Here is a 25185-nt window from a genome sequence, read left to right on the forward strand (position 1 = left end):
AGCCAGGAGCAGGAACTGAGCTCCCGGCCACTCTCTGCCTCCTCTCCGCCCCTCTGCACTATTTGCAATGAAAGGAGGCGGGGCGGGGCTAAGTTTTGAGAATTAGCCCCGCCCCCACCCCACCTCTCCCCATTGCAAATAGTGCAGAGGGGCGGAGAGGAGGCAGAGAGGGGGCGGGAGCTGAGTTCCTGCTCCTGGCTCTTCCATCCTCCGCCCCCTGCAGATGAGGACGACATATATCGGCTGAGCTTAAAAACCGAGCCGATATACGTTCGTGTGAATCCGGCCTACGTTATAGCATCTTACAATAAAGGAAGTTCAGCCGTTAAAGGGGTTTTCACACGACTGTATTTACGCAGCTAATGTAGCTGCGTCCAAAAATTGTGACCATCTGAAGCATTGGATTCCAAAGTATTCATTCAGATGAGCGATTTTTAGCCATGTAAAAAAAATCGTGCCGGCAAAAATAGCACATCAACCAAAAACGGTGACCGATTTTATATGGTGCCCGAAAAGATAGGTCTTGCCATATCTTTTTGTAGAGATACGCTGGAAGTTCCCATATACTCCTATAGGAGGTGAAAAAAAGGGAAGGGGAGGAAGTTTACCTGCGTCCAACGCTGGGAAAAGATGACTGCTGGCTCTATTTAACCCCTTAATGACCAAGCCTGTTTGCGCCTTAATGATCAGGCCAAATTTTGCAAATCTGACGTGTCACTTTAACATTGAAAAACACCAGAAATGTTTTGCATATCCTAGCGATTCTGACATTGTTTTTTCGCCACATGTTGTACTTCATTTAGGCTTTTAGAAAAAATAGACCGATAGAATTTGTGTTTATTTATTAAAAGAGCCAAAATTGGGAACATTTTGAAAAAAATCGTCATTTTTTCACATTTCCAACTGCAATATCTTAAATATGTGCAAACATAATATAGAAATTTTTGCTAAGATTTATATTTCCACCCATATACTTTATTTTGGGCGCACGTTGGAAAAACTTTCGTTTTTTTTTTAACCATTTAGGAGACGTACAAATTAAACATTACTTTTTAGCATGTTGAGGAACACTTTGTTTTCCTATACCAAGCCAAGATTGGAAAGGCTCACGAGTGTCAGAATAATAGATACCCCCACAAATGACCCCATTTTAAAAACTACACCCCTTAGTGTATTCACTGAGGGGGGTCATGAGTATTTTGACACCACAGTTTTTTTTTCAGGAATTATTTTAATTTAGAGGAGAAAAACTAAAATTTCATATTTTTGCAAATCTGTCATTTTAAAGACATATTTTTCTCCTATAGTTTACATGAAAATGAGGATTTACACCCCAAAATGGATACCCCTGTTTCTCCTGTGTTTAGAAATATACCCATTGTGGCCCTAATCTTATATCTGAGTCCACAATGGGGCCCAAAATGAAAGGAGTAGTCAGTGTCTTTCAAAACAGAAATTTTGCTTGAAGTCCCTTAGGGCCCCATAGCACACATGTAGAGTTTTTGAGCGCCCAAAACCATAGAAAACACCCAAAAATGACCCCATTTTGAAAACTAGACCCCTTAACGAATTTATCTAGGGGTGTACTGCATATTTTGACCCCACAGTTTTTGAATGAATTCAAGCCAAGCAAAAGGAAAAAAAATGTGATTTTCGTTTTTTTGGCAATTCTGTCATTTTAAAAACAGCTTTTTCTGTACAGCACACATATGAATGAAGACTTGCACCCAAAAATGGATACCCTTGTTTGTCCCGTGTTCAGAGACATACCCATTGTGGCCCTAAACTAATGTCTGGATGCACAACAGGGCCCAAAATGAAAGGAGTAGTCGGTGGCTTTCAGAACATAGATTTTGCTTGAAGTCCTTTTAGGCCCCATTGCCCACTTGTAGAGTTCTTGAGCACCCAAAACCATAGAGAACCCCCACAAATGACCCCATTTTGAAAACTAGACTCCTTAACGAATTTATCTAGGGGTGTACTGCCTATTTTGACCCCAAAGTGTTTGAATAAATTCAAGCAAAGCAAAAGGAAAAAATTAGGATTTTCGTTTTTTTGGCAATTCTGTCATTTTAAAAACAGCTTTTTTTGTACAGCAAACATATGAAGGAAGACTTACACCCCAAAATGGATACCCCTGTTTGTACTGTTTTCAGAAACATACCCATTGTGGCCCAAATATTATGTCCGCATGCACAATGGGGCCCAAAATGAAAAAAGTAATCGGTGTCTTTCAGAAAATAGATTTTGCTTGAAGTCCTTTTAGGCCCCATTGCCCACTTGTAGAGTTCTTGAGTGGCCAAAACCATAGAGAACCCCCACTAATGACCCCATTTTGAAAACTAGACCCCTTAACGAATTTATCTAGGGGTGTACTGTGTATTTTAACCCTTCAATTTTTGAATAGATCTAAGCAAAGCAGTAAGAACAAATTACGATTTTTATTTTTTGGGCTAGTGCGTCAATTTAAAAACAGGTTTTTTTCTGTACAGTACATGTATAAATGAAGACTTTCACCCCAAAATGGATACCCCTGTTTGTCCCGTGCTCAGAAACATATGCATTGTGGCCCTAATAGACTTACAGGACACATGGCTAGGCCTACAATGAAAGGAATACCCGTTGGATTTCAGGCTACAACTGAATAAATTCCAGGCCCCATTGCCCACTTATAGAGCCATTGAGCGGCCAAAACTATAAAGAACCCCCTCAAATGACCCCATTTTGAAAACTAGACCCCTTAACAAATTCATCTAGGGGTGTACTGCGTATTTTGACCCCACAGTATTTGAATGAATCTAAGCAAAGCAGAAGGAAAAAGTTACGATTTTCAATTTTTTTTGGCAATTTCTTAAATTTAAAAACAGTTTTTTTGTACAGGGTACATAGGAATGAAGACATTCACCCCCAAATGGATACCCCCGTTTGTCCCGTGTTCAGAAACAGACCCATTGTGGCCCTAATTTACTTACAGGACCCATGGCAAGGCCTATAAAGGAGGGAACACCCGTTGGATTTCAGGGCACAACTGAATAAATCCCAGGCCCCATTGCTTATTTGTACGGAATAAAAATTGATTCCCTAAAAATCCCCACACACACTCCGCGCCCTTTTCGACGTTCGCAAATCTAAGATAAAAGTAATAATGTGAACTGTGTGGTATTTCCGAAGACAGGGGTAATTACGGAGGCTGGTTGGAATGGGCCCATGGGGCAATAAAACCGTGTATCCCCTCTCCTCTCATGCTTTTTGGGGGTATTTCTTGACCTCAGTGGCAGGTATAGGGTGTAAAAAGTGGCGTTCCGTGAGTCTCCATAAGCTTGATGAGGTGCAGCGGTCTCACACAGAAGGCGCTCAACAAGGTGCTCCTGGAACTGCATGAAGGCAAGCGTTCCCGGGGCTTCTTGTAAAATACGTATTACAGGTAGCCGTCTGAATAACGCCGGGCTCACGCGGCCGTATGTGGAATCCACTTGCGAAGGGCCCGCAGCGGTTCCCATCTGTGAGCCCGGCTGTGACCCTGCGTACGGCCGCGTAATGTACTGCGCATAACTGCCTACTCACACAGGCGGTCATGCGCAGTACACCTTTTTTTTGTTTGTATTTCCCGCACCGTCACTTAGTGATGACACGGGGACCCGCAGCCCATATACAACGTAGTTGCGTATGGGCTGCGGGTATATCCGCGACCATGGAGCACAATGGGCTCTATGCTGCGGATAGCCGCGGTAAAATAGAACCTGCTGCGTTCTCTTTTCTGCGAGTGGATTACACAATTCCAACCCGCTAATGTGAGCAGAATTGTGTAATCCAATGCGATTGATCTGCGCATGATTTTTACGTGACCGGCGATCGCTCAACGAGGCCACCCGTCACTGCTCCAGGCTCTCGGTGACTGTTGGTCGCTGAGAGCAAGGAGATTTAAAATTTCCTGGGCTCCCCGACTCCTGCGCATGTGTCCGGCTTTTTGCCGGCAATCGCATGTGCAGAGTTCGGGAAGGTTCACAAAGGAGGATTGCGTCGGGGTGCAAATACGGAGGCCTCTGGTAAAAAGTTTCATCTCCTTTCACCGATCGCATCGGTGAGGGGAGATAAAACTTCAATTTTTTTTTTTTACTTTTACGTGATTGCCATTATTGGATAACCGCTAACACGTGACCAGGAACCGCTCTCCGCTGCCCCCTGTGAAATCTCCAGGCTCTTGGCTACGTTTTGTAGCCAGGAGCAGGGAGAATTTAAATTATCCTGGCAATCCACAGCTTTTGCGCATGGGTCCGCCATTTTGGCGACGGGCGCGTGCGCAGAAGCTGAGGTAAGGTCCGCGGATTAATCTGGGGCCTTATGTACGTACTTTCATCCTCCCTCACGGATATGATCCGTGAGGGGAGATGAAACGTACGCTTTTTAAACTTTTTTTTAACTTTTTTTTTTTTTACTTTTTTACACTTTTTTTTAACTTTACATGATCACTGTTATCCATTGGGTGACAGTGATCATGTCCCCGGTATAATCTTTCAGCTCCTGGCTACACATGGCAGCCAGGAGCAGAGGGATTTTGAATTTCCCAGGACTCGAGCCCCTGTGTGCACGCGTCCGATGTCAATCATCGGGTGCGCATGCGCAGAAGGGGATTTCGGGTCCCGGGACAGTGGGACATCGGGGAGGACGGAGGCGAAACTTTGCTATTTTTTAAAACTTTTTTTCACTTTTTCACATTTTCACTTTTGGATAACGGCGATCGCGGTACCAAGGACCGCTCACCGCGGTCCCCGCTGACATCTCCTGCCTCCCGGCTACCTTCAGGAGCCGGGAGCCAGGAGATTTTAAATTTCCCACGCCGCCGGGCCTTCTGCGCATGTGGCTGACGTAATGCCGCCTGGCGCACATGCGCAGAGGGACGGCTTCGGGGCCCGGAGGACCAGGACAGCGGGGAGCAGTGCAGCGGACCCGGGTGAGTAATTTCAGCTGCCCTAATAGATCCGATCCATCAGGGCAGCTGAATCTTTAACTTTTTTAAAACTTTTTTTTAACTTTTATGCGATCGGCGCTATCGATTGGATAGCGCTGATAGCATTGCTGGGGGGGGGGTCCCCGCAGCCCGGGATGACAGCTCCATGCTGTCGGCTACCTGCAGGCACCGACAGCATGGAGCTGTCACGTCCAGAGCCCGAGGGGCTTTATTCTCTGTAGGACACATGTTTTTACGTCCTCAGAGAATAAAGCCCACTTCGGGAGGACGTAAAAAGGCTATGGTCCGGTCGTTAAGGGATTAAGTATTAGCAGTCATTCCGAGGATTTCTGCCAACCAAAGGATTTCTACGCAACACAGTGTTTCTTTTTTCCATCACAAGGCAGCCGCCTGTGTGAATGACTGATAATATGCGAATTAAGATCGAGACTTGATCACGGCTATTCTTTATACATGCGCTTTTTGACCATGTGCAGCCGATCGTAAAAACATATGGTCGGATGAAAGAGGCCAAAATATATAAACAAGAGCCACAGCCATAGGTGAATAAATTAGTGCCAGGAGGAATTTTTCAGATGATATAATGTGTCCAGGTGACATGGAGAAGATATTCAGTTGATTACCCTAACATACATAACCCGAATTCTCCATTAATATAACAAAGAAAAAGGTTGGCAACAAAAATAGGGTTATTATGCCGTTATGACAACATTAAGGCCTCATGTCCACGGGGAAAATCAGGCCCGCTACGGATTCTCCATGGAGAATCCGCAGCGGGTCCCTCCTTCCCAAAGGACATGAGGGCTGAAATTAGAATAAACTCTCCTGCTGCGGGCCGTGCGTGTCTTCCCTTCTTCGCGGCTGGGTCTTCTTTCTTGGGCCCGGTGGATGTGCTCGGCACGCCGGCTGCGTGCCGCGCGCATGCGCCGGGCACATCCGCCAGGCCGAAGAAAGAAGATCCAGTCGGGAAGGAAGGAAGATCCGCATCGTCCGGAGCAGGTGAGTTTATTCTGATTTTAGGTCTCCTGCGGATCCGGACGACTTCCATAGGCTTCAATAGAAGCCTGCGGAAGACCCGCACGAAAATGGAGCATTTCCATTTTTTTCCCGCACGCGGATCCACGCCTGACGGGAAAAATGACATCCGCAGGTATTTAACTACCTGCGGGTGTCCAATGCATTCCTATGGGGCGCGGATCCGCGTGCTGGAAAAACGCTGCGGATTTAAAATAAACATTTCCCAGTGGACATGAGGCCTAACTGCAATAATAAAAGAGAGCCTCGTTGTGTCTTACTGCGCTATGGAGGGTAGAATTTAATAAGTTAAAGCATATATTTTTGAAGTGTTTGTCACTGTTCCACCTGAATATAGTTTGACAGCATTCTTTGGCATGGTGTGAAGACAATTCCTAAAAGGGCTCAAACATCTTACATCACCAAGTCCGTTTGGGATAGAGAAGTAAACAAGACTTGGTTGACTATCAAAGGGCTCTTTAAATATGGCCATAAAATATGCAAAGCACGCAACCACATTGAAGTGTCTGATATTTTTGTTTCACTTATCAACAGTACAAAACACAAGATAAAATCATAGAACAGCAGTACATTGTGGTATGTTTGATTGTATAGCATGTAATACACAATATGTGGTTGTACCGTAAATGTTTTAAAATATGCGTTAGAAAACATTTTGCTGACAGCACAAATATTGATGCCAGCAATCCATCTACTGTTTCTAGACACTATTTGCTGTGACACAATGGTGACACTTCAGACCCCTTTTACGGAGGAAATAGAAAAGCCTAATCTACCCAGCAGGGAAAGTCAACGTAGAAGCCTCCTCCTCCTCAGCTTGGACTTCCCCTTTAAACAGCAGGTATCCTATTGGTTTGAATCACACGTGATTTACTCTGAAACGCACTAAAATAGAGCAGACAACTATTGAAACGCTCATCTGAGAAGCTCCATTGAAATCAATGGAGGTGTTTTACAACGTTTTAGCGGGCGTTTCAAACCGTGTGCTAAATGCTGTAAAAACCGCTCATGTGACAGCGGCCTTACATGCCAAAATTAATAGCAACTGCAGCATGTGAGCAGTTGACATTCTGCTATGTTGGACTGAAGCTTGCACAATTGTGCATATATACTTGTGTGAAGGATCCCTTTAAGGGGTTCTGTCGTTAAAAAAAAAAAAATTCTATGCTCACCCATTACTCCCGTCAGTCTTCTTACTGCACCTTCTCCCCGCTGATCTTCTTCTGTATCCTGTAGTCCCCACTACCTGTGATTGGTCACAGCACTCAGTCAATCAGACAAAGGCCTTTCAGCAGGTGGGGAAGAGCTTCAGAGCAGTGCAGGGGGACCAAGACGCGCCTGAGCCCCGACAATGTCGAAGAGGTGAGTATATATTTTTTTACAAATCCTGGGCATGATTTTCAGGGAAGGGCTTATATTTATAAGCCCTTCCCAGAAAATCACTGCAGGGGTTGCTGGCAGCCCATTGCTTTTAATGGGGCGGCCCCAATAAAAAGCAATTGGCACGGAGCTTCGTTCACATGTTTTTTTGCACATCCGTGCAGCAATGCGTTTTGCGCAGCACGGATGTGTGCAAAACAACGCTCATGTGAACGCAGCCTTAAGGCACAAAATAGGCTGATCCATTTATCAGTCATTTATCAAGTTTTCTCAATAGGACTTTGAAGTGTGTGGTTTTAAAGTTTTCTCTCAGCTGAAGTTGATTGTAGTTTAGGCTTCTCTTACATAAGTGATGCGTTTTCATGCTGGCCGCATCGCAGTCGAAAAATGTGCGATTGAAGAACAGCCGCGATCAAGTGCCGAGCTTTAGCTGCGTTTTCTCGGCCATTCAAACGAGCGCCTACGGCGAAAATATACGCTGCAGGTCAGAAATCCCTCGGTTGGCAGAAATCCTCGGAATGACTTCTAATGCCTGAATAGAGCCAACTGCGTTCTTTTCCCAGTGCTGGATGCAGCTAAGCTCCCTCCCTCTTTATTCAGCTCACATAGGAGTCTATGGGAGCTTTCAACGTATTATGGCAAAAAGATATGGCAAGACCTATCTTTTCCGCTGTGTATAAAAACGGTCACCGCTGTCCTATTATTACCGGCTCAACGTTTTTATGCAGCTAAAAATTGCTTATCTGAATGAATACATTGGAAACCAATGCTTTAGATGGTCGGCTAAATTAGCCGTGTAAAAACTCTCGTGTAAATAAGGCCTTAAAGGGGTTGTCCCGAGGCAGCAAGTGGGTCTGTACACTTCTGCATGGCCATAATAATGCACTTTGTAATGTACATTGTGCATTAATTATGAGCCATGCAGAAGTTATAAAAAGTTTTATACTTACCTGTTCCGTTGCTGGCGTCCTCGTCTCCATGGTGCCGACTAATTTTCGCCCTCCGATGGCCAAATTAGCCGCGCTTGCGCAGTCCGGGTCTTCTGCAGTCTTCTATGGGGCTCCGTGTAGCTCCGTGTAGCTCCGCCCCGTCACGTGCCGATTCCAGCCAATCAGGAGGCTGGAATCGGCAGTGGACCGCACAGAAGAGCTGCGGTCCACGGAGGAAGAGGCCATCTTCAGCGGTGAGTAGAGAAGTCACCGGAGCGCGGGGATTCAGGTAAGCGCTCCGGTGAGCTTTCTTTACCTCCCTGCATCGGGGTTGTCTCGCGCCGAACGGGGGGGGGGTTGAAAAAAAAAAAAACCCGTTTCGGCGCGGGACAACCCCTTTAAGGGTAAAACTAGTTGGCTGTTTGACAACTGTCACATTCAGAGCTGTTATAAACAGTGCTACTTGTCTTCTGCATAAAGAGATCTCTATTTTTTTCAAGCATTAAAGGGGTTCTGTCATTAGAAAAAAAAATTCAATACTTACCTGTTCCTCCCCAGGCAGTCTTCTTACCGCATCTTCTCTTCACCAATCTTCTCCTGGCTCCTCCAGTGCCCCGGGTCACCTCACCTCCAGCCGGCTGGATCCTCTACTTCCTGTGATGTTATGTACATCTTCAGCATTCTGCTTCTTGCAGGTCAGTGTAGGCTACATCACTAGTGACATAGTATTCACTGCCTAGTGGAAAATGCTGAATCCTATGCCAGGCTTTTGCCATGACTGCACATGCACCGTGTCTCGCGGCAATAGTATATGAACACTTGCGGTTAAACAACGCGAATGCGCAGCACTGACAATAGCCCAACATAGTATTTGGTGTAGGATTTTAGTGACGTAACGTACACTGATCTGCTGGAAGCAGAATGCCGGCAATGTACGCTTCATAACAGGAAGAAGAGGATCCGGCCGGCTGGAGGTGAGGTGACCTGGGGGACTGAAGGCGCCAGGAGAAGATTGGTGGGGAGAAGATGCAGTAAGAAGATTGCCTGGGGAGGAATAGGTAAGTATTGTTTTTTTTTTTTTTTCGAATGACAGAACCCTTTAAACATCTCATTATACTGATACACAAATAGTTATGTCTCGCCAGTAGAGATAAACTCTTTTGAACAAATAAATAGTTCAAAGTCTTTAAAAAATATATATTTGTTAATTTTTAATTCAATGTATTAGAGTTAAAAATCTGGATGATTTATGTGGGCAACAAGACCACTTTTTATGTTTTAAACTAAAGCAAAAAATGAAACAGACTTTTGCTGATTCTTGTGGACAACAATCACTTTCCTATAGCAATGCAGGTTGTCAGCAGCACCAAACGTATAGCCAGGCCAATGCCTGGGGAAGCAGGAGAATGTGCGCGCTCACCAGGAACCAGAACCTCCACAGACCTCCGCAGACTTGAACAAAGGAAGGTGAAGCAGCACCCAGGAATCCACAAATCTCAAGAAGATTTTACAGAATCCAATACTTCCTTATTCAACACATGTACAGCGACGTTTCGACCATAAATATGATCTTTATCAAGCTTCAAGCTTGAAATATAAGCCCTACTCCAAAAATAAGCCCTAGCTACATTACACGGGAAAAAAAAGCATTACTCATCTAGCAAGCACCATCTGGGTCACCCCTGCTGGTTTCTGGCTCTCCAGCAGGCTTCTGTGCAGTCTTCAGCGCCAACAGAACATCGCTTGCTGGTAACGGGAATTGTAAACCCCACCTCCAGCAAGTGATTGCATCGACGGCGCTCGATGGATCAATCACAGCATTGCATTGAATGGCTGTGATTGGTTCATTGAGTGCTGGCTCTGACTGGCTAGGCCGCAGCACTCGAGAACCAATCAGAGCAAATCGCTTGCTGGAGGAGAGGTTTTCAAACCTAGTTACCAGTAAGCCATGCTCTGTCGGCGCTGAGGACTGCACGGAAGCCTGTCGGAGGCCAGCGGGGGTGACCCAGAAGGCATCTGCTAGGTGAGTATAAGACACCCCCCAAACAAAAGAACTTTTTGTCGCTCTTGGGACAAAAATTAATATAAGTCAGGGTCTTATTTTTGGGGACACATGGTAGTAATATTCTTATATTGTAGGGGGGTGTTTTTAACTATTAAATTAAACCAGCCTTCTATTATGACTTATTATGGATTTCTATTACTGTAACTACTGAAAAAAACTGTATGGCTATATACGATGGTCTGTCCAAACAGATGAATCTCTCATAGAATGTATACAATGAATGTATATCATGTTTAATGCATCCTGGCCTCCCGAAGAATTAACTGTTGATTTGCAATAATAATACTGTGAAATTCTACTTATGAACACTAGCTAAATGTATAGTTATATATAGTACTTTGCCCTAAAATGCATATTCCAGCAAAAAAAAAAAAAAAGGCTTAATAGCGAAACTTCTACAACACCGAGAATCATCATGTGCTATAAAAATATCAACTACCACAAGCAATATAATAACAAAACTAAGAAGGCACTGTATACTTTAGGGTGGACACCCACTACCCACTTACGTTTTTTTTGCTCGTTTTTTTAACGCGTTATCGCTGTGTTTTTTTAATGCGATTGTGAATGGGACTTTCTAAAGTGAAAAACGCATCACAAGTTTGTATTTTGCAATTTTTGTGCGATGCGTTTATAACATTAGAAAGTCCCATTGACCATTGCGTAAAAACAAAACGCAGTGATATCGCGTGAAAAAAGCGCAAGTGGGTGTCCACCCTTTAAAGAAACAAATTATGTACAAACACCTCTGCACTCTGAACCTCTACATGCTGTACGATATAGCAGTTACATAGTCAAAACAGACCACTTAACCCCTTTAGGACCAGACTGTTTTAGTCATATGGACCAGACACCATTTTACCCATGTGGTGGATTTACTGTCCTATTTTTTTCTTTAGCTACCAAAATTATTTTTGCTGCATTTTATTCCCATGACATGTAGGGCTATTTATTTATATCTTTTTCCATTGACTTTTTTTCCATCTTTTAGTTTTCTTGTGGGTAAAATGCTAAAAAAATATTTTTTTAATTTATAGGTTTATTTTTTAAATTATTTAACATAAATAAAGTGCAGAAATGGGTTCCTCATTTTGTTTTGGACATTTTGATATACATAATTTAATTTATGTAGATGCTTCAGAGAAGAGCCGCATACAGGGTTCCAGTAGCACGATACTGACAGGTGCTTCGTCTTTACTAGAGATGAGCGAACACCAAAATGTTCGGGTGTTCGTTATTCGGAACGAACTTCCCGTGATGCTCGAGGGTTCGTTTCGAACAACGAACCCCATTGAAGTCAATGGGCGACCAGAACATTTTTGTATTTCGCCGATGCTCGCTAAGGTTTTCATATGTGAAAATCAGGGCAATTCAGGAAAGTGATGGGAATGACACAGTGACGGATAGGGCAGGCGAGGGGCTACGTGTTGGGCTGCATCTCAAGTTCACAGGTCCCACTATTAAGCCACAATACCGGCAAGAGTGGGCCCCCCCCCCCCTCCCAACAACTTTTACTTCTGAAAAGCCCTCATTAGCATGGCATACCTTTGCTAAGCACCACACTACCTCCAACAAAGCACAATCACTGCCTGCATGACACTCCACTGACACTTCTCCTGGGTTACATGCTGCCCAACCGCCCCCCCTCCCCCCCCCACAGCGCACACCAAAGTGTCCCTGGGCAGCCTTCAGCTGCCCTCATGCCACAACACGCTCATGTCTATTTAGAATTGCGTCTGCCATGACAAGGGACCGCAGGCACACACTGCAGAGGTTGGCACGGCTAGGCAGCGACCCTCTTTAAAAGTGGCGGAGCGATAGCCCACAATGCTGTACAGAAGCAATGAGAAATAGAATCCTGTGCCACCGCCATCAGGAGCTGCACACGTGGGCATAGCAATGGGGAACCTATGTGCCACACACTATTCATTCTGTCAAGGTGTCTGCATGCCCCAGTCAGACCGGGCTTTTTAATTCATAGACACAGGCAGGTACAACTCCCTATTGTGAAGTCCCTGTCGACCCACAGCATGGGTGGCTCCCTGGAACCCACCGGCGGTACACAGAAATATCCCATTGCATTGCCCAACACAGCTGAGGTAGTAATGTCGTGCTTAATGCAGGTGGGCTTCGGCCCACACTGCATGCCCCAGTCTGACTGGGGTTCTTTATAAGTGTACAGATGTAGTAAAAACTCCGTGTGCACCTACAGCATGGGTGGGTGCCAGGAAGCCACCGGCGGTACATAGAAATATCCCATTGCATTGCCCAACACAGCTGAGGTAGTAATGTTGTGCTTAACCCTTTCCAATCCAATTTGTATATGGTTTTCCTAGGGGGCTTACTCTTTTTCTGCTGTTATACAACGGCGCTATATGCTGGCTAAAGCCAGTACTGCATGAGCTGACACGTAGGATAGGCTCCGACAGCAGAGAGGCTGGCAATATACAGTAAGAGAACCCCGACGGACGTCTACCAACAACGGAGCTGTACAGCCTTAAACCCTAATGTCTTCACAGGTCACACAGTGGACTGGAAAGGGTTAATGCAGGTGGGCTTCGGCCCACACTGCATGCCCCAGTCAGACTGGGGTTCTTTACAAGTGGACACATGTAGGTTAAACTCCCTGTGGACCCACTGCCTGGGTGGGTGCCAGGAAGCCACCGGCGGTACATAGAAATATCCCATTGCATTGCCCAACACAGCTGAGGTAGTAATGTCGTGCGTAATACAGGTGGGCTTCGGCCCACACTGCATGCCCCAGTCAGACGGGTTCTTTAGAAGTGTACAGATGTATTAAAAACTCCGTGTGCACCTACAACATGGGTGGCTCCCTGGAACCCACCGGCGGTACATAAAAATATCCCATTGCATTGCCCAACACAGCTGAGGTAACGTCAGCTGTAATGCAGGTGGGCTAAAAATTAATTTGATTACACTGTAGGCGAGGGCCCACAAAAATTGCTGTATCAACAGTACTAATGTACATCCCAAAAATTGGCCATGGCCAGCCAAGAGGGCAGGTGAAACCCATTAATCGCTTTGGTTAATGTGGCTTAAGTGGTAACTAGGCCTGGAGGCAGCCCAGTGTAACAAAAAATTGGTTCAAGTTAAAGTTCCAATGCTTTTAAGCGCATTGAAACTTATAAAAATTGTTCTGAAAAATTATTTGAGTGAGCCTTGTGGCCCTAAGAAAAATTGCCCGTTCAGCGTGATTACGTGAGGTTTCAGGAGGAGGAGCAGGAGGAGGAGGAGGAGGAATATTAGACACAGATTGATGAAGCAGAAATGTCCCCGTTTTGGATGGTGAGAGAGAACGTAGCTTCCATCCGCGGGTGCAGCCTACGTATTGCTTACGTATCGCTGCTGTCTGCTGGTGGAGAAGAGAAGTCTGGGGAAATCCAGCCTTTGTTCATCTTGATGAGTGTTAGCCTGTCGGCACTGTCGGTTGACAAGCGGCTACGCTTATCTGTGATGATTCCCCCAGCCGCACTAAACACCCTCTCCGACAACACGCTAGCCGCAGGACAAGCAAGCACCTCCAGGGCATACAGCGCTAGTTCAGGCCACATGTCCAGCTTCGACACCCAGTAGTTGTAGGGGGCAGAGGCGTCACCAAGGATGGTCGTGCGATCCGCTACGTACTCCCTCACCATCCTTTTACAGTGCTCCCGCCGACTCAGCCGTGACTGGGGAGCGGTGACACAGTCTTGGTGGGGAGCCATAAAGCTGGCCAGGCCCTTAAAGACTGTTGCACTGCCTGGGATGTACATGCTGCTCGATCTACGCACATCCCCTGCTACCTTGCCCTCGGTACTGCGCCTTCTGCCACTAGCGCTGTCGGCTGGGAATTTTACCATCAGCTTGTCCGCAAGGGTCCTGTGGTATAGCAACACTCTCGAACCCCTTTCCTCTTCGGGAATCAGAGTGGGCAGGTTCTCCTTATACCGTGGATCGAGCAGTGTGTACACCCAGTAATCCGTAGTGGCCAGAATGCGTGCAACGCGAGGGTCACGAGAAAGGCATCCTAACATGAAGTCAGCCATGTGTGCCAGGGTACCTGTACGCAACACATGACTGTCTTCACTAGGAAGATCACTTTCAGGATCCTCCTCCTCCTCCTCCTCCTCCTCAGGCCATACACGCTGAAAGGATGACAGGCAATCAGCCGGTGTACCGTCAGCAGCGGCCCAAGCTGTCTCTTCCCCCTCCTCCTCATCCTCCTCATGCTCCTCCTCCTCCTCCTGTACGCGCTGAGAAATAGACAGGAGGGTGCCCTGACTATCCAGCGGCATACTGTCTTCCCCCGCCCCCGTTTCCGAGCGCAAAGCAGCTGCCTTTATGGTTTGCAGGGAATTTCTCAAGATGCATAGCAGAGGAATGGTGACGCTAATGATTGTAGCATCGCCGCTCACCACCTGGGTAGACTCCTCAAAATTACCAAGGACATGGCAGATGTCTGCCAACCAGGCCCACTCTTCTGAAAGGAATTGAGGAGGCTGACTCCCACTGCGCCGCCCATGTTGGAGTTGGTATTCGACTATAGCTCTACGTTGTTCATAGAGCCTGGCCAACATGTGGAGCGTAGAGTTCCACTGTGTGTGCACGTCGCACAGCAGTCGGTGCACTGGCAGCTTAAAGTGATGTTGCAGGGTGCGCAGGGTGGCAGCGTCCGTGTGGGACTTGCGGAAATGTGCGCAGAGCCGGCGCGCCTTTACGAGCAGGTCTGACAAGCGTGGGTAGCTTTTCAGAAAGCGCTGAACCACCAAATTAAAGACGTGGGCCAGGCATGGCACGTGCGTGAGGCTGCCAAGCTGCAGAGCCGCCACCAGGTTACGCCCGTTGTCACACACGACCATGCCCGGTTGGAGGCTCAGCGGCGCAAGCCAGCGGTCGGTCTGCTCTGTCAGACCCTGCAGCAGTTCGTGGGCCGTGTGCCTCTTATCGCCTAAGCTGAGTAGTTTCAGCACGGCCTGCTGACGCTTGCCCACCGCTGTGCTGCCACACCGCGCGACACCGACTGCTGGCGACATGCTGCTGCTAACACATCTTGATTGCGAGACAGAGGAGGAGGAGGAGGAGGAGGGTGCTTTAGTGGAGGAAGCATACACCTCCGCAGATACCAGCACCGAGCTGGGGCCCGCAATTCTGGGGGTGGGTAGGACGTGAGCGGTCCCAGGCTCTGACTCTGTCCCAGCCTCCACTAAATTCACCCAATGTGCCATCAGGGAGATGTAGTGGCCCTGCCCGCCTGTGCTTGTCCACGTGTCCGTAGTTAAGTGGACCGTGGCAGTAACCGCGTTGGTGAGGGCGCGCACAATGTTGCGGGAGACGTGGTCGTGCAGGGCTGGGACGGCACATCGGGAAAAGTAGTGGCGACTGGGAACTGAGTAGCGCGGGGCCGCCGCCTCCATGATAATTTTGAAGGACTCAGTTTCCACAACCCTATACGGCAGCATCTCAAGGCTGATGAATTTTGCTATGCGGACGGTTAACGTTTGAGCGTGCGGGTGCGTGGCGGCGTACTTGCGCTTGAACACTTGCGCAAGCGACGGCTGAACGGTGCGCTGAACTACACTGCTGGATGGGGCCGAGGACAGCGGAGATGAGGGTGTGGGTGCAGGCCATGAGGCGGTAGTGCCTGTGTCCTGAGAGGGGGGTTGCATCTCAGTGGCAGGTTGGGGCACAGGGGGAGAGGCAGGGGTGCAAACCGGAGGCGGTGAACGGCCTTCGTCCCACCTTGTGGGGTGCTTGGCCATCATATGTCTGCGCATGGTGGTGGTGGTGAGGCTGTTGGTGTTGGCTCCCCGGCTGAGCTTTGCGCAACAAAGGTTGCACACCACTGTTCGTCGGTCGTCAGGCGTCTCTGTGAAAAACTGCCAGACCTTAGAGCACCTCGGCCTCTGCAGGGTGGCATGGCGCGAGGGGGCGCTTTGGGAAACACTTGGTGGATTATTCGGTCTGGCCCTGCCTCTACCCCTGGCCCTGGCCACCGCACTGCCTCTTGCAACCTGCCCTGCTGATGCCCTTGACTCCCCCTCTGAAGACCTGTCCTCCTGAGTAAGCATTGCACACCAGGTGGGGTCAGTCACCTCATCGTCCTGCTGCTCTTCCTCCGAATCCTCTGTGCGCTGCTCCCTTGGACTTACTGCCCTTACTACTACCTCACTGCAAGACAACTGTGTCTGATCGTCATCGTCCTCCTCACCCACAGAAAGTTGTTGAGACAGTTGGCGGAAGTCCCCAGCCTCTTCCCTCGGACCCCGGGAACTTTCGAATGGTTGGGCATCAGTGACGATAAACTCCTCTGGTGGGAGAGGAACCGCTGCTGCCCAATCTAAGCAGGGCCCCGAGAACAGTTCCTGGGAGTGTTCCCGCTCCTGAGCAGGTGTCATTGTAGTGGAGTGAGGAGGCTGGGAGGAAGGAGGAGCAGCAGACAGAGGATTCGGATTTGCAGCAGTGGACGGCGCAGAACTGCGTGTTGACGATAGGTTGCTCGAAGCACTTTCTGCCATCCAGGACAGGACCTGCTCACACTGCTCATTTTCTAATAACCGTCTCCCGCGTGGACCCATTAATTGGGCGATGAATGTGGGGACGCCAGAAACGTGCCTCTCTCCTAATCGCGCAGCAGTCGGCTGCGACACACCGGGATCAGGAGCTCGGCCTGTGCCCACACCCTGACTTGGCCCTCCGCGTCCTCGGCCGCGTCCACGTCCTCTAGGCCTACCCCTACCCCTCAGCATGCTGTATTACCAGTGATTTGATTTCACAGGCAGGAAATAAATTGGCGCAAGACTGCAGGCCAAATATAATTTTTTCCCTTTTTGGAAAACGAAAGGCCCCACTGCCTCTAGTGAATGAATAATCTAAGTTTAATAACTGTGCTGTGTCCCTGCTAATGTGTCACAGAACGTGAGGGTAGCAGAGTTATTATAACTCTGGCAGAGCAGGTATTTTTTTTCCCAATTAAGGAAAGCAAATGGCGAAGCCAGCAGTAAAGCATAGCTGGGTGCGTATGATTTAGCAATGTTTTTCACGCAGCTCACACGTGTCCACCGCCCGTAAGGACGGACAGAGGCTGGACAAATAGATTTGTTTTCACTTGTTTTTCCACCAAAAGGCAGCACTGCGTATATTCAATGAACATGAGAAGTTTAATAACTGTGCTGTGTCCCTGCTAATGTGTCACAGAACGTGAGGGTAGCAGAGTTATTATAACTCTGGCAGAGCAGGTATTTTTTTTCCCAATTAAGGAAAGCAAATGGCGAAGCCAGCAGTAAAGCGTAGCTGGGTGCGTATGATTTAGCAATGTTTTTCACGCAGCTCACACGTGTCCACCGCCCGTAAGGACGGACAGAGGCTGGACAAATAGATTTGTTTTCACTTGTTTTTCCACCAAAAGGCAGCACTGCGTATATTCTATGAATAATAACTGTGTTGTGGCCCTGCCTATACAATTCTTTCCCTGCAGTATCAATGGAGGGTGGAATGCTCTGCAGAGGCGATTTTGAGAAGCCCAAAAAAAATGCAGCACAGCTAACAGCAGCCTGGACAGTACTGCACACGGATAAATATGGCCCTAGAAAGGACCGTTGAGGTTCTTGAAGGCTACACTCACTCCTAACACTCTCCCTGCCTATGCAGCACTTCTGTCCCTAATGCCAGGTGCAACGCTCTGCAGAGCCGATTTTGAGAAAAAAAAAATGCCACTGCTAACAGCAGCCAACACACAGCTATCAGTGGCCCTAATAAGGACCTTTGGGGGGTCTTGAAGCCTACACTAACTACCAATTCTTTCCCTACAGCAGCTCCGGTATAAACAGCACTGTCCCTCATCTAACTCACACCGCATCTGAGGCGAGCCGCGGGAGGGGCCGACTTTTATATTAGGCGAACACCTGATCTCGCCAGCCACTCACAGCAGGGGGGTGGTATAGGGCTTAAACGTTGCAGGGGGAAGTTGTAATGCCTTCCCTGTCTTTCAATTGGCCAGAAAAGCGCGCTAACGTCTCAGGGAAGGAAGTGAAAGTAACCAGAACACCGCATGGTGTTCGTTACGAATAACGAACATCCCGAACACCCTAATATTCGCACGAATATCAAGCTCGGACGAACGCGTTCGCTCATCTCTAGTCTTTACTCAATGCACACATGCACATAAGCTTGACAACGTTTCGGCTGTCACTCGCAGCCTTTATACAGTCGCTGAATACTCAAAACCCCACAACAATATATGCACCTCAGTTAAAAAGTATACACCAATCAAGAAACATCAATTAAAAAAGGACCCACCCACGCAGTGTGAGCTCTATAGTCCACTACACCTTAGATGCTAATGTGCGTTATGTTATCATGGCAATGTTTAAACGGAAGAAAGGTTTACCTAACTAGTCATCCAGGACTGCCGGACTGGCATTCACATTATGTCACAGCACATATGCGAGATACTAAGCATGCTACCGCGAAATTGAATGTTTGCCCATAACCAACATGGTGGCTGGAACACGCGGCGCACCAAAGTGAATGCGCAAATCAATTTAGGTGGGCTGTTCTAACTCACCCAACTATGTCATCCGATGGGTGTGCCAAACCGCATGCGCGATATCAGAGACGAATCTCGCAGCGTTATGTCTCTACTATCCATGGCAGACTACTTTAGCAACATTGAATATTGCACATGTGTGGGACATGGCCTACAGACCGTCAGTCCTCTAACTCCATATCCCCATCAAATAAAAAAACGCACATAGGAGTGTGTGTGTCTCTCAACATATGCATCTCTTCTCTGAAGTATCTACAGGTGTTCATATGGGTCATGGATCCAGCCCCTTGTTTTTGAGCCTGCATTTCTTCGCTAGCCTCCCTCTGCATAAGCGAGGTACGCTGCTTAAGGTGCTGCTGTCCTTAATATATACGGATATATATGATTTATGTATAGTTTTGGATTACAGGGTGCATATGGCAACGGTTTTGGATGGCGTTGCTGGTGCGTCACTTTCTTTTTACGTATACATTTTTATTTTATTCTATTCTATTTTATAACTTATTTTTGTAACTATTTGTGTTAACATCTTTCCTCTTTCCAAAGACCTATGAGGGTCATTCACATTGTCTTTTATTTTTCTTCTAATTTCTCACTTCCCCCTGTAGTGACAATAGTCACTGGCAGAGCTGATGAGGGTCTGCTAGGACCCTGTATCTCTGCTGTCCCAGGGGGTCCCGGCAGTCATGTGATCGGCAGGTTACATAGCGGAAATAACACTTCCGCATTCTCACTTTAGTACATAGCACTCATTGACGCTATGTAGCCTGGAAAGGAGAAGGCAGAAACGGTTAAAAGAGCTTCTACTTTCTCTTCTGGGTCCTCGGCTGTGTCTGACAACTGAGAACCCGACCTGCTCTTGCTTGATTTCAGAAGCAAAAGCTTTAATCGGTTCTGCAGTTCTGCCATAAATTTAGTGCGCTTTGTTCTTAGAGGGTTAAAGGCCAAATTATCCCCAAACTGCATGATCCTTTGCAGAAATGTGAAATCTTCTTTGATAGCTTGCACATCACTGGTTTACTACACCACTGTATATTATATAGCTAAAGAAAAAAAATACTGAAATATATTTAACAATGAAAGTATTGTATATCCTCAGGGCAGATTTGTCTGAAACCTCCTATAAAATGGTAACGCACAGAGTGGTGTAAGGACAACCACATCTTTATCAAGACTTTGCCTACATTTGGCGCTGCCGGCTGTCATGGCTTACTGATGCAAAGAAGCTCAAAATAACCCTATGAATTAGGCATTTATAGCATTTTGTGAATGTCTGAAAGAGAAAAACCTCTTTTAGGGCTTAAACACACAACCGTGTCTGCAGAGCTTTTTGCGGCCATGAAAATCATGGCCGCAAAAAGTGGCAAAAACAAAACCATGGATTTCAGTGGTTTCGGTTTCACTAGTGTGATTCTAGTGCGATATTACTATGGAGTTTATTAGCGCATGAACCAGTCAAAATTCCCTTATCTTTTAACCTTTAAATTCTGCGCTATTTAAAAAAAAAAAAAAAGCAGGAAGATAGATCCTGCCCTATCTTTCCTACCATGTGGAAGAAATACGTGCAAGAAAGATAGTGCAAGTCCTATCTTTTCTCGCACATAGTATTGACACGCAAGAATCCCACTAGTCAAAATGGAACCATTGAAATTAATGGTTTTGTTTCGTCACTTTTTATGGCCGTTATTTTCACGCCCGCAAAACGTGACAAAATCACGGCCATCTGAAGAAGCCTGCTGTGATCAAGTAAAGCTGTTATGATTATGTTAAAATTATGATTAAGAAACCACATACATTTTGTCAGAATAATCAGAATAAATTAACCTTAACCCATTAAGGACCAGGTGCGGTAAATATACGGCGCCTGGTCCTGGGCTTAAAGCACCGCCGATAGTAAAATTATGGCGGTGCTTTAAGCCTCCTGCCTTTGCAATCAATAAGAGACAGGACGGATTATAGGCTGTTAGTGACAGCTGATAACTCAGAGGAGAAGGCAGTAGGGTTTTTAACCCTTCCTGCCTTTTCCTCCCCTGTGTACACAGCGCTCAATGAGCACTGTGTACTAGAAGGTGAAAGTAGCAGTGTAGCTTCCACTGCAGGAGCTGGGGGGTCATGTGACCGCCGGTGTTCCCTGCTGCAGCAAAGCTGGAGGGTCATCTCTCTCACTCTCCCCCCCCCCCCCCCCCGCCCCCACCTGTGCACGCTCGGACCAGTAAGCTGTTACTCGAGAAGAGCGATGCTCGCTCGAGTAACTGCTGTATCCGAACATGCTTGCTCATCTCTACTAAAAAACGGGAATAAAAAGTCAGTGAAAAAGATATTTTAAAAAACCGTCCTATATGTCACGGGAAAAAAAACGCAGTAAAAATAATTTTTGTAGCTAAAGGAAACAAAATAGGGCAGTAAAACTGCGCTATTTGGTAAAATCCCTAAAAAGTGTCTGCTCCTTAAGTTACAAAACAGCCTGGTCCTTAAGGGGTTAAGGAACAAAAAGCAAAAAAATAATTAAACAGAACTTACCCAACCAGGGTCTTAGAAAGCCAGTGAATAATGGATCTTTAGGTGCAATGGCAGCTGCAAACAAAGAAAAATGAAACAAATAAGGGTGTATTCCACATATATTATAATGCCGTACACATGAAGGATTATGGCATCAAGATAAGCGAATCGAATCAACCGTGTGGTGTGTGAAGGGAGAAATGGTGTGAACTTAGTAACTTTGTCTAGAAATGTAAAATATTTCCCTTTTTACATATGTGAAATCCAAAACATCTTGAATTCAACATTCATAAAGTTGTATGATTCATCAACTAAATATTTCAAATTAATTTCCTTAATAGAGATGAGTGAGTATACTCGCTAAGGCACATTACTCGAGCAAGTAGTGCCTTAGCCGAGTATCTCCCCGCTCGTCTCTAAAGATTCGGGTGCCGGCGGGGGGCGGGGAGCAGTGGGGGAGAGCGGGTCGGAATGGAGGGGATCTCTCTCTCTCCCTCTCTCCCCCCGCTCACCGCCGCAACTCACCTGTCACCCGCGCCGGCAGCCGAATCTTTAGAGACGAGCGGGCAGGTACTCGAATAAGGCACTACTCGCTCGAGTAGTTTGCTTTATCGAGTATGCTCGCTATTCCTTAATTAAAGGCGGGCATTAAAGTAATAAATGATGTGGGTGAACTACAATACCCAGAGAGGTTATCAAAATTGGGGTTATTTAGTTTAGAAAAAACACGGCTAAGAGGCGACCTAATAACTATGTATAAATATATCAGGGGACAATACAGAGATCTCTCCCATCATGTAGTTATACCCATGACTGTGACTGTAACAAGGGGACATTCGCTACGTCTAGAGGAAAGAAGGTTTCTACACTGATATAGAAGGGTGTTCTTTACTGTAAGAGCAGTGAGACTATGGAACTCTCTGCCTGAGGGCGTGGTGATGGTAAACTCGATAAAAGAGTTTAATAGGGGCCTGGATGTCTAACAATATTATATGTTATGGTCACTGATTACTTCAGAAGGGTTGGTGATCCAGGGATTATTTTGATTGTCAGATTGGAGTCTGGAAGGAATTTTTTCCCTTAAATGGGGAAATTGCATTCTACCCCATTGTTTTTTTTTCCCCGTCTTCCTCTAGATCAACATTGGGGGGTAATAGGCTGAACTGGATGGATGAATGGACAGATGTCTTTTTTCAGCCCTACATACTATGTTACTCTCTATTTACTAAAAGAATTGTGTGAAGACAAGCTGATCACAAAGCATCCTGCTGATGAAATTCTCAATAATCAGCTGTAAATTTGTTCGGGAGTTCAGCAGCAAACATAAAAACAGAAAATTGACAGCAGCCCCTCACACACAACTAAAGAAAACATCCCAGCATCCCAGTAACTAACAGGCAGTGAATTGCAGTGGGGCTGGAAGGGAGACCCCTAGTGACAGCCCCCTAAAACTAGATTACAGAGATAAAGCAACAAAATTTTTAACGAAAGTATATTAAAAGATTGTTGAGACTCACACAGGCTATTAGTTAAGCATAAGGCCGGCTTCACACGGCCCAGATTCCTATTGCGAAATCCGCGATTGGTGTCCACGCAGAGGATCTGCAGCAAATTGCACACATTGAAAAGGTATGTACTTTCGCTTTTTTCTTCACACTCACTGATACGAATTGCGTATTTCACGAGTGGAGGAAAGGGAGTGAATTTCTTACCGAAAATTCCTTTTTCCCCCGAGTCATCCTGACGGCAGACATGGAGGTTGCACCTTGACCTCGTAGGGACAGGAAGCAAGAGACTTCAAAAGGCTCCTCCCGTCTCCCATTCACCAGTGTCTTCTAAATTACTTACATGGACATGTCGTGGTTAACCAAAGAAGATATTTATTTGCTCCGAAAAAAATAACATGGTTAGTTCCATTTGAACATAAACAAGAAGAGGGTAGCTTACTCGGACATAACACAAGATAATATGCACAAATTTACCGCATAAAAGGAAATGTTCAACATAGGAGCCTCTGGGCTACAGATTCGTGCCCGCATAAACGTTAATATAAACGTGTGAATTTTTGGGAGGGAAATACGTGCCGTCAGGATGACTCGGAAAAAAGGAATTTTCGGTAAGAAATTCACTCCCTTTTCCCGGCATCATCCTGACGGCAGACATGGAGTATACCAGATTAACTCTTTAGGCAGGGACCACTGCTTGCAGGACCTTTCTCCCGAAAGAGAGATCGGAGGAGAAGTCCGCATTCAGCCTGTAATGTTTTGCGAATGTGTGCAGGTTGGACCATGTGGCTGCCTTACAGATTTGGTCCGGTGTCGCCATAGCCCTCTCTGCCCAGGAGCAGGATACTGCCCTGGTAGAATGGGCCTTGAGTCCTTCCAGGATAGTGCTGTTGCAGGACGAGTAGGCCTGCTGGATGGTGGATTTTATCCAGTGGCTAATGGATCTCCTAGAAGCCGCTCTTCCTCTGCCTGGCCCCTGAAATTGAACAAAAGACAGTCAGCCTTCCTAAAGGATGATGTCTGCTCTAGGTAGCATAGAATGGCCTTCCTTGCATCCAGGCTATGGTAGTCTCTTTCCCTATCGTTTTGGGGATTTTGACAGAAGGATGGGAGAATACTTTCTTGCTGTCTGTGGAATTTTGAGGCTACGTTTGGAAGAAAAAAGGGGGTCTGTTTTTAGTATGACCCTATCGTCCTGGCTTAATAGGTAAGATGTCTTACAAGATAGGGCCTGGAGCTCGCTTACATGCCTCGCTGTTGTGATAGCTACCAGGAACACAGTTTTAAACGTGAGGAACCTAATTGGAATCTGATAGATAGGTTGAAGGGGTCTTTGCAGAGGCTTTGGAGAACTAGGTTCAGGTCCCATGGGGGGGGACTGTACTACGGCTAACTGGCCTCATTCTTTCTGCCACTTCCATGAACCTGCGGATCAGTCTATGATCCGCCAAAGGTTAGTCTAGAATGGCCGAGAGCGCTGATACCTGTACTTCCAGGGTTCCTGGTCTCAAGTTTTTATCTGGAGGAAGTTCAAAATCTCCGCCACCAAAGTGTCAAGATTGGAGACTTCCAGCCCCCTCCAGGAGGAGAATTTTTTCCCCGATCTTATTATAAATAGCTGAGGTTACAGGTTTTCGGGACTGGCGTAGAGTCGCGATAACTCTGGAGGACAAACCTTGTCTTAGTAGCGTCTGTTCCTCAATATCCACACCGCGAGGTTCAGTCTCTCTAGGTTGGGGCAAAGAACTGGGCCCTGCGCTAGAAGGTCCTCCCTGGATGGAAGGCGGATTGGCTCCGAGATGGCGAGCTTTAGGAGCACCGGAAACCATGCCCTTTTTTCCCAGTGTGGGGCGATCAGGATCAGCATGATGTTGCTCTGCTGGACCTTCTGAAGAACTCTCGGGATCAGGGGTATGGGGGTGAAGGCGTACGCCAGACTGAAATCCCGACTCTGGGAAAAAGCGGCTAACCCCTCGGCCTTGTCCCTCGGATCTAGGGAAAAATAGGCGGGACATTCTGAATTTTTGCTGCTTGCAAACAGGTCCACCTGTGGACTGCCCCAGGTTTCTGTAATGAGACAAAATTCCTCTTGATTCAGAGACCATTCCCCGGGGTCTAGGCCTCTTCGACTTAGAAAGTCCGCTGTCAGGTTCTGGGATCCTTTGAGATGGACCGCTGTCAGGGACTGTACCGTGGACTCGGTCCATCGGAAGATCCGGGCTGTTAATTTCAGCAGGTGAAAGTTTCTGGTGCCTCCC

General features: G+C 46.8%; 1 protein-coding gene across 3 annotated transcripts in view; it reads right to left on the reverse strand.

Annotated features, from left to right (window-relative positions):
* LOC136575386 (ultra-long-chain fatty acid omega-hydroxylase-like) overlaps positions 1–25185 on the reverse strand; it is a 257782-nt gene that overhangs the window by 39859 nt on the left and 192738 nt on the right. For 2 of the 3 annotated variants that reach the window (XM_066575083.1, XM_066575082.1), the window contains exon 4: positions 21444–21497. The exons of the other annotated variant lie outside the window; for it this stretch is intronic. In XM_066575083.1, the coding sequence (XP_066431180.1) occupies positions 21444–21497 (54 nt within the window). The remainder of the gene's footprint in view (positions 1–21443; positions 21498–25185) is intronic. 3 annotated transcript variants of the gene reach the window in all.

The sequence above is a fragment of the Eleutherodactylus coqui genome, chromosome 1 (assembly GCF_035609145.1).
Source record: "Eleutherodactylus coqui strain aEleCoq1 chromosome 1, aEleCoq1.hap1, whole genome shotgun sequence".
In the NCBI taxonomy this organism is placed as follows: Eukaryota; Metazoa; Chordata; class Amphibia; order Anura; family Eleutherodactylidae; genus Eleutherodactylus; species Eleutherodactylus coqui.